At 33.0% G+C, this 9,883-nt stretch overlaps 1 protein-coding gene across 1 annotated transcript; it reads left to right on the forward strand.

Annotated features, from left to right (window-relative positions):
* The first annotated feature begins 1,087 nt into the window (after positions 1-1,087).
* Positions 1,088-7,161, forward strand: LOC115951183. Its single transcript, XM_031068371.1, has 9 exons — positions 1,088-1,312; positions 1,670-1,712; positions 1,821-1,899; positions 2,033-2,078; positions 2,179-2,277; positions 2,511-2,579; positions 2,687-2,786; positions 3,263-3,381; positions 5,691-7,161. Exons 1-9 carry the CDS (start codon positions 1,088-1,090, stop codon positions 6,945-6,947), a joined length of 2,037 nt encoding a protein of 678 aa, XP_030924231.1. The 3' UTR covers positions 6,948-7,161.
* Positions 7,162-9,883: the final 2,722 nt, after the last annotated feature.

Here is a 9,883-nt window from a genome sequence, read left to right on the forward strand (position 1 = left end):
CAGCTAGTTTGGCCATTTTTACCAGGTCGGTTTAGTGTTCAAATCTTGTTGAACCAACTAGTCTGATCCAATTTTTAAAACTATGAATACTACTACTAACACGTGTCGTTTAATCCTTATATTTTACTCATGGTTTAAACATCTACATATTATATATATTTATAATTTTATAATTAGTCTGAATTGAGGTATTTATCGAGAATTATTTAGATTTCAATTTTTAGTTTAGATGATTTAAATAAAGTGCAAAATGACTATTTTTTCTAATGCTAAAATTTAAGGAAAAAATTGAGCCTTTTTTAATATGTGGATTTGATATAATTAAGTGTAAGATATTATTTCAAATCTATAATATCATAAGTAATTTTGTTTGAATAAATTTTCCAAAACTCAAATTATCATGTACTATAATATATAATCAAACAATTTACATTAACAATAAATTTTCAAAGTTCTTGATATTATTTGTTTCTCAAAAAAAAAAAAAAACAAAAAAAAGTTCTTAATATTAAATCTTTAAATCCAAAAGGCAACCTTAGAATTTTTTTAGGACAATTTAATATTCTTAAAATCCTATTATTTAATTAATTGTTAAATGAGTAGTTATAATTTTGTCATACAATGTATATCTAAATTTATTCCATGATTGACTTTGATACTTTAAAACACACATACAATTTACATACATATATACATATTATCTATATTTCTTTTTAAGGTTTTTTTTTTTTTTTTTGATCGTATTGTTTTTAAAATCCTATCTATATATTAATTATTAAATTAGTTTCATCGTCAATATAGAGAGAGAGCAAAATCAAAATCAAGAATCAAATGTGATGAACCACATATGAAGTTATTAGATTTATGTTTTCTTTGACATTTCTCTTTTGTTAATTAGCCTAAAAACTAGAAGACATATTGGTTGAAACTCTGAGATAGTAGCAAAGTACATATGAATTGTGTAAATGTTTATTTGTTTTACGTAGTAATTAAAATGGCTGAGGAGGGAGGAGATATATCAGAAATGGGGAGGAGGAGGAGTGCCCGAATATTGGCATTGGAAGAGGAAAAGAAGAGAAAGATGAAGATGAAGATGATGAAGAAGATGGAGGCTGAGGAAGTGGTGGAACACAAAGCTGGGGTCCTGCTGCATTCTCAGCAACAAGTGCATGATCAGAAGCACCAACATGGTCTAGTCTCATGTACAACTGCACCTTCTACTACTGTCAAGCAGTACGGCCGCAGGAGGGCCTGCAAGCGCAAAAGACTCCAAGATGTAACTGCCACTTCTTTTGCTTACCCATCTCATCAGGTCTCTCTCTTCTGCTTCTTCTGGACAAAGTTTTCTTCCAAACTGTGCTGCAAGAATCTTCTCTAACTCATTATACTGCAGATCATAATAAAACCACTCAGTGTTTTTAATTACATAAGTTATTAAACTACTATTTAAACTAGTCACATAACTATTAAATATGTTACATAACAAAAGGTACACATAAATTATCTTACGAACCATCATGCATTGGGTTTGGATTGGCGGAAAATTCTGTGCTTCGTGGATTTAGATGTTCACTGCCATACTAAATGAGTTGACATGAGGGTTGCACTCCTCATGGCCTGCAAATATATTTATGTTTTTAATGTGCTTTCTCGTTTTTATTGCATGCAGATTGGAGAAAACCGAAAGTATGGAGGTATTGCAATCAGAAATGGTGAGCCTAGTATTAATTAGTATATAAACGTATATAGCTTATGTTCTCCTGTTCTAAGATCTTAATCACTAAGATGTTTAATTAGTGGTTTTCTTGTGTTTGTATTAGATCCACGAGCAACTTCTTCATTTCTTCAACAAATGCCAGAAAGACGAGCGCTCGAGCTTGTCCTTGATATACTGCAAAGGTAAACTCTTTACTGTGATAATTTTTCTGATATGGTTGTGAAAAGGAGTAAATTCCACTACCTGAATAACTCAATATCATGTGAATTCCTTGCTTACAAGGTTTTCTAATCTTAATTATTCTTCCCTATTCAGGAGAGACACACATGCAATATTTGCTCAGCCAGTTAATCCTCAAGAGGTTAGTGGTTGGTTTTTTTGGTGTCTGTACATGTTTTGTTCAAAATGTTTAGTATATTAAATTCAAAGCTAAATACTAATGGATTTCTTGCTTTTGGAAGGTGGAGGGCTATCACAAAATCATAAAACAGCCAATGGATTTTGGCACAATGAGGGCTAAACTTCAGCATGGAATGTATACAAGCTTAGCACAATTTGAGGTATACTTCTATGCCTTTTGCTCTAATTTTCAGTGTCTAGTTTGAATGACGACCAAATTGATATCACTAAGTATTTATGTCCAAGTATGTATGCAGGTTGGTCCATATGTGCAGACCTCTGTATCTTCAGGGAGAGAAATTTCATTAAAGCTGATCTACCTTTGAGAATTATTATATGCACTAGTTCTCATTTGAGCTATTAACTGATTATCAATTCTTTGAATTTTCTACAGCGTGATGTGTTTCTAGTTTGCAGCAATGCAATGCATTTTAATGCACCCACTACCATATTTTATAGAGAGGTACACTTGAAATGGTTCTTGTGGTATATCAAACTTTAGAAACAATGTGTATGTTACCAGGAGAACTCAATTTTCTTCAATATTAATCCATATTTTCTGATATCCAGGCACGTGGTATGCATGAACTGGCACAGAAGGTTTTTCATACTCTGAAAACTAATCCACAGAATTTTGGGTTGGAGGTCTCTCAAGCAAGAAGACGGCCAGGTAGGAAACCCCAAGGTGAATCCAGAGGTCCCTGCACAAAGCTTGCTAGATGTGGCAATGTGAATTTTGGTGTTTCACCAAAAAGTAGACCATGTTGCTTTTATGGTCCATCTCTAAAAAGAAACACCAAAATAGACCGACCATTTAGTTCAAAATTCAAACCCTGATGGAAACCATATCTTTGATATATGTTCCTTAAACACTGAACACATACAGGGGTTGATAAAATTAAACCCTTTTTTATCAATAGCTTCTTCTTTTTTTCTTTTTCTTTTTTCTTTTTTCATTTTGCAGTAGTTTCTTATGTGCGATTAAATTAAAGAAAAATCCGTAACTATATGTGTTAATTGAACCTCTCTTTCTTCTTTTTGTTTACAAAATATTTTATGCCATTGCGGAAGTTCTCTTATTCTCTGCATTTATCCTCTAATGGAGTAAGAAGGAAGATTTCTAAATTCTTCCTTTGTTTTGAACAGGGTCTAGAGATGGCTTTGAAACAGAAAAGTGTCAAACATATCGGCCTTGTACCCCTTTTGCCAGTGGAAATGAGGCACTAGTTTCATCAGTCTACAGTGCCTCAAAACCAATTGTTCATGTAAGTATATCATACATAAACACACGTATTGGTGTTGGGGAGGGAAGGAAAAGAAAGTAAGTATTGTAGCACACATGCACTCACAGCTGACAGCACTCCCTCAAAATAGTAAGACCTTAATGTGTAATCTAGTCCAAATAATACATAGTAGAGAATTCTCTATTTATCTGAATTCAATGGGAAAGTGATATAAAGCTATGGCTGGAAGGTATTTGAGCTTTTCATCTGAGAGCATTACTCTCCAATCAATATTTGCAACTGCTCTGTCCAGCCATTCTTTGATCTTTGATGTTGTGTATGCCTACTAATTTGTTTGACCAAGTCAAGATGTTACCACAGAAACCTAGATTAATTAATTTCTCGATTTTTATACTCTTACTCTTGTTTATTTTACCTCCACTTTCATGTGTTAAAATGTAGACATTTTTCATCAATTATGGATATTTATGTGAAAGAGGTGATATAAACTAGTGTGAAATAATATTTTACATATTCAAAAAGCCTATGAACCCACTTGTCGATAACTCTCTACCCATCTTCCCCCAATCTTCTTCAACTATTAGAGGTTGTTGAAGTTCCCTAATTAGAGTTGAGTTATTCCTAAAATCATAATCAATTCTATATTCATTTTCACAACTATCCTATATGACAGATTATGACTGGTTGTCTATCACTTTTATATAGACTCACTTTTTTTTTTCCCACCACTCACAACCAATTACATTGGATAGTTATGAAAATAAGTGCAAAATTAATTGTAGTCCTAAAATTTTTCACGTAAAGCTAGGGGCTGTGAATGATTTCCCAACCTTGGAGAGCATATCCTGTAACTTCACTCTCCTTGCTTTCTATGGCGGCCCATAAACAACAGTAAGCACCCAACATTTGTTTGGAGGATTAGAGAAGACCAATAAATTGATCAATGATTTGTTTTGGGTCATTATTTCCAAATCCTCTCCATTCTTCCAACCTAGCACAATCCATCTGCTAATCCTTTTAAGGAAACCAAAATCGAGTTGTTAAGCTCCATCTCTAACAGTGCATTTGGTCTACCAACTTCTACTTTTATTTCTCGAATAAAAATACAATCTAGACTATTTATTGATCATATAATATTAATAAATAGTATTTTTTTCGTAGCAAAAATTATATATAACAATATAAAGTTATTAATAAATAGTATTTTTTTCGTAGCAAAAATTATATATAACAATATAAAGTTATAAGGTTGGTGAATCTAACTTTTATAAGTTTATTAATTAAAATATTTTCGTCTATGTAACTTAAATAATATAATTTCAATCATAATTTAATTATATATCATTAGCATAAATTTCTGAATGGGTTAAAATTGTTAGTCGTGATGTTTACTAATATATGGGAAAATTATATATTAATTATCTCATGAACAAGTTCAAGCATTGTTTTGACAAAAATAATGGATCATGTTTGGACATATAATCTAATTAGGTGATCAACTTGAGTCGGATTTGTGGTTGAAATAAAATTAAATGAAAAATCTTGAACTTTGAATATTTGGCTTGGTTGAGATCCTTTACAATCCTAGTTGCATCTTTTAGTAGTACAGCAAGAGTTGTTTGTGTTAATTTAGGGTCCAAACCAATTGTAGGCCCATGTACTTGTAAAATAAGTAAATTAACCTTAGGTTAGTCTATGGTTAATCTAGGGTTAGTTTAGTATTCTCTAGTATATAAATCTTACATTAGGTTCATTTGTAATACAAGAGCTTTATAGACAATATGTAGCCATCAAGGGCTTTCACCGTGGATGTAGGCCGTCAGGCTGAACCACACAAACCTTTGTGTTTGCTCTCTTTTTCATGTTTTTCACTCAATAACTTTAACAATTTGAAACTTGTTGAAAAATCAGGGGAGATTTTCCACCAAAGGTGCTTCAAATATATAGAAAAATGCTCTTTGAATGTCTTAAGCTTGCCGGCTTTCAGGTGTTAAGTGCATGTCCTAACCATGGTAAATAGGCCCTTTCAGCCCTAGATTTATGTCATTGGCTCACACTCTTAGCATTATGCATGCGTGCATATATAAGCGTGTTCTTTTTTATGGAACTTGATATTTTAATTTTATGAAGGTGTTCATTTTAATAAATCTGAAAGATTCTCTTTGGGAGTAAATCATGCTTTTTTCTTGGGGGTTAAAAATGCAAGTACAAGTCAAAATATATTAATTTGCTAAACTTTTGTGTGCTATCTTCATACTGATTATTTAATACTTTTTTTTTGTTGGATACATCTCCATGTCTATGCTGATTGATATATGTCTACACTGTAGATTACTAATGCGGACCTTGATTACAAAAAAAGTCTGATGCGGTTTGCTAAAGAGTTGGGACCAATGGCTCAAACGGTTGCCAATAGGAAATTGGAGCAATATCTGCAGATTGAAGCTTCACATAATCAATCCCAGAGTACTCCAATACTCCCTCCGGCAATGACTCCAAATTATCAAGTTCCTGGACCATCTCTCATGCAGCCTCCTGCTTCTCTGGGTGGTGTTAACAAAGGCAAAATGCCTGAGACTCAGAGTGTCCTCCATGACTTTCCTTGGGACTTGAATGTCAATGCCTGCGCCAACATGCCATTGAACATTCATAGTGATCCCTCCAAAGAACAAAGCACCCACTCCAGCAGTCACAGGATTAATATCAAAGATGGTGCCAACAAAGGAAAGATGGTTTGCAGAGACATGAGCAGAATGGACCTAAATAGAACTTATCTAAGAGGCGTGGTGCCCCCATCTCACAGAATGAGAATTGGAAGCAATCCACCAATTGAAAACGCTCACTTCAATAGCACAAAAGGTGTTAAGATTGGTTCCTCAGCAGAAATAGCTGCCAACAGACGTAAAGATGGGGACTTTTTGGTTCCAAATTCTAAAGGCAAAGGGAAAATGGTCAGTACTAATGATAACAACATGGACCATCTTCCTGGGAAAACTGCTCATCAAAATCAAAACCAACAGCTTGGGTTAGGCTCACATTTCCCATTTGCTGGAAAGGAAAATATGAGTAGTAATGCTGGGAATTATGGGGTCACAAACATGTGCAGCAACTACACGAATGTGAAGATGATGATGATGCCAGTATCTACACAAGTAGGTAACCAGGTGCAGCCAAGTCAATTGGGGGAATTACAGTCAAAGCTGATGGATTTGATTTCAAAAAGCCCATATTCAGACACATCTTTCTTGCATCCACAAGCTGCAAAGTTGTTGTCTCAACCCATCACTTCCTTGCCTTGTTTAGGCACACAGAATGAGGGTGGAGTTTACCCTGCGGCACAGCCTAGTCACTTGGTGGGGTGGAGCCAACACTCAAACCAGAGTGAATTTCCAAATATGCAAATGCAGGTTAACAAGGGCAAAGACCCTGATAGTGGCGCAATACTACACCAACCATCAAAGCTTGTAGCAGCTCAGAAAATGGCTTTATTACATGCAATGAGTTTCTATGAAAAAGAAACTCCTGAAGACCGGCAAGCCGTGGAGGCCAGTGATGCCAAAAAGCTTGATTTAGCTCTTCAGCTGTGAATCAAGCATGGACTCCTATTTTAAAAAACTTTGCAAGAGAAAAAAGAGACATATGTTGGTGTCTCAGTCTTTTTCCTAGAACAAAAGAACATGTCTGCTTCCTTTGTTTATGTTTCTATGTCCCATGCTTGTTTGCTGAGTGCAAGGACACTCCAATATTTATAACAAGTCTCAGTGTCTCAAAAACTAATTTTGGAAATATGTTCTTCTTTTCCATCGTTGAAAATTAACAAGTTTGTTGTAATGTGTGCCAGCAAAGCTGTTCATTTTGAACCATAACAATGAAAAATAAATAAATAAAATGACGAAGAAATTGTCTCAAGCTAGATAATTAGTTGGAGCTTTTGTAGTTAGGGACAGCCAGAATCTGTTATGGAAGTCGCAACTTCTAAGACTAAAATAAAATTTCTTGAAATTAATATATATATACACACACACTCTCATATGTGTTTGCTATTTTATTTTAAACGGTGACGAAATTTTTTACATTTTGTCAGTGATAACCAAACTAAAATTATAGAAAATTTTCTTAAATTAATTCATTTATTTTAGATTTTTAACATCATAAATTTTCTTTAAATACTATTTTTCTTATAAAATTGAATAAGTCATGTAATTAAAAAATGGAAGATCAATAAGTTTTATAAAAAAAATTAATTTAAATTAAGTATTTATATGATATGTATGATATTTTTTAGCTTACTCGTGTTATTAGATAATTTTGAATTTATTGAAACTATTAAACTCTTAAACATTTGAATGTATATTTCAAAAAAAAAAAAAAAAAAACCTTCATTTACAACTTCCAATACTAACAGTGGAATACACTATTTACCTAACATATATAAAAATTATTTGACCCACAAGTAACAAAACAATAGTCAATACACCAATCAAGAATCATTTTAGGAATATCATTTCATTTAACTTCTTTAAAATAAAAAATAAAATAAAAACCCCCATTTTTTTTACTATTGACATCTCATGTGACTTCGCTTCTTTCGTGTGTTAAAAATGAACAAATTAAATACCATAAAAATAAAAAATAAAAATAAAAAAGAGCAATGAATTGAAGGGAAATTTTAAGTGTAAGGACACAATTTGTAACGACCCAAAATGATATTGGGTTCGCACGTAAAAAGGCCCAAACAATATCATTTATAGAGCGTGGGTTTGAAAGGTTAGGTCTTGGTCACCAGACAGTGGTTTTTTCGTGGTGTTCATACATAGTTAAATCGTGTTCGCTTTAGGAGTCTTTCTCCAGGAGGCGGGCTGGGAGGCTCTGGTTTTTGACTATTTTTCCCAACCCCCTTTTTTGGTGCATTAACCTTCACATTATATAGCCCTTCTTGATTGATTTTAGCCCTCCACTTGTTGATCAGGCAGGTGCCTACTTCTGTACTCGTCCCATCAGCTGTCACTCCTTGTTTTCTGTTAGTTGCGATGATCGAAGTCACCCTGTCCAGGCGTCTTTTCTCATTAACATGGTCAGGACGCTGACGGATGCATTTAATGCGGTGTGGACGTATTTACCCTGAACCAGTTTCGCACCGTACCCCCATGTGGGTCCCATTCTACTCGCATCTCCTTCAGGGGGCTTTTTGGGGGCAGCCATCATTGAGACGTTGTTCTTCCCCTTGAAGTCCTGGAGTGCCGAGGACAGGGTCATCCTCAGCTGTTCCACTCGACACTTCGGCCTTTCCCCATTTGTCCTCAGCAAATACCCTCCTCGGCACGGGCCCCGGGCCCTAATAGAGCGTGGGTCGGATCATAAACTCCCCGGCCCCACATTGAGTATTGAAGAAAATTTTGAAAACATATTAAACACATAATCCTTGAGTGAACTGTTGAAAATGGGATAACAATACCAAAAAGTACTCCTTAGATTTTTTATATTGCTGAATTCCTTAGATTATATATTCTATTATTCATATCAAATATGTATTTTATTTTGGATTTGATAATGAATTTTCTTTAGCCACATGCCTTAACTATTAATGTATTAGAACCACTTTTTTTTTTCTTTTTTTTTCTTTTTTGAGAAAGACATATTAGAACCACTTAAAAATATTGTCATGCATTATTTCCATAAAAATAATGAATTTGAGTAATGTGTATATAAAATTCGAGTGGGGCCAATTTTTTTTTTTAAGGCTAAAAGTTTAATTTTAACAAGAGAACACATAAAAAATATAAAATATTTTGGGTTATAGGGAGGCCATGGCCCCTCTTAATTAGTCTAAAGATAGCTCTGTCCTTGTTTGGAAAAACCTTTTTTTTTTTTTTTTTTTTTTTGACTGTGAAGATAGAATTGTTTGGAAAAACTTAGGTGCGCTAAAAGTTGGTCTTTGACTAATTTATATTCAAAAAATTTCTTTTGCCAATTTTCTCTTCTGAGGTTTTGATCAATGAGTATCATGATGGTCGATGGAACATTAGAGAGGCAAACTAGAGAATTCACGTTAGGCTGTTCAAATTTTGGGTTAAATTTTAGTTAAACGGCAACTTTTTCGATTTAAAAAGCTTATTTTTTTCACAAATCCTAATATTATTCTATATTTTCTTTCCTATAACTATCTATAATTTATCTATAATCTGTATATAACCAAAAAAAAATTTACTTTCAATTGATTTCATAATATTGTGCTACATAATTTTTTAATCTATATAATTTTACACGTCATTATTATAAATTCCATTTTATATCTAAACCACCCATTAGAATATCATATATACTTTAAAAGGTAAAATATATAGTTTCTATACATAAATTCTTATCAATAATTACTATAATTATCAAATTTCATATTTTAAAAAATAAAAAAAGCAAAAAATCTTATTATATTAAAATTTCTCATATATTACACAAGTTACAAACTATAGAATATATAGATATAATAGAATTAAAAAAATATAATAAATATCTATTAATAATT

This window comes from Quercus lobata, chromosome 1, assembly GCF_001633185.2.
Source record: "Quercus lobata isolate SW786 chromosome 1, ValleyOak3.0 Primary Assembly, whole genome shotgun sequence".
In the NCBI taxonomy this organism is placed as follows: Eukaryota; Viridiplantae; Streptophyta; class Magnoliopsida; order Fagales; family Fagaceae; genus Quercus; species Quercus lobata.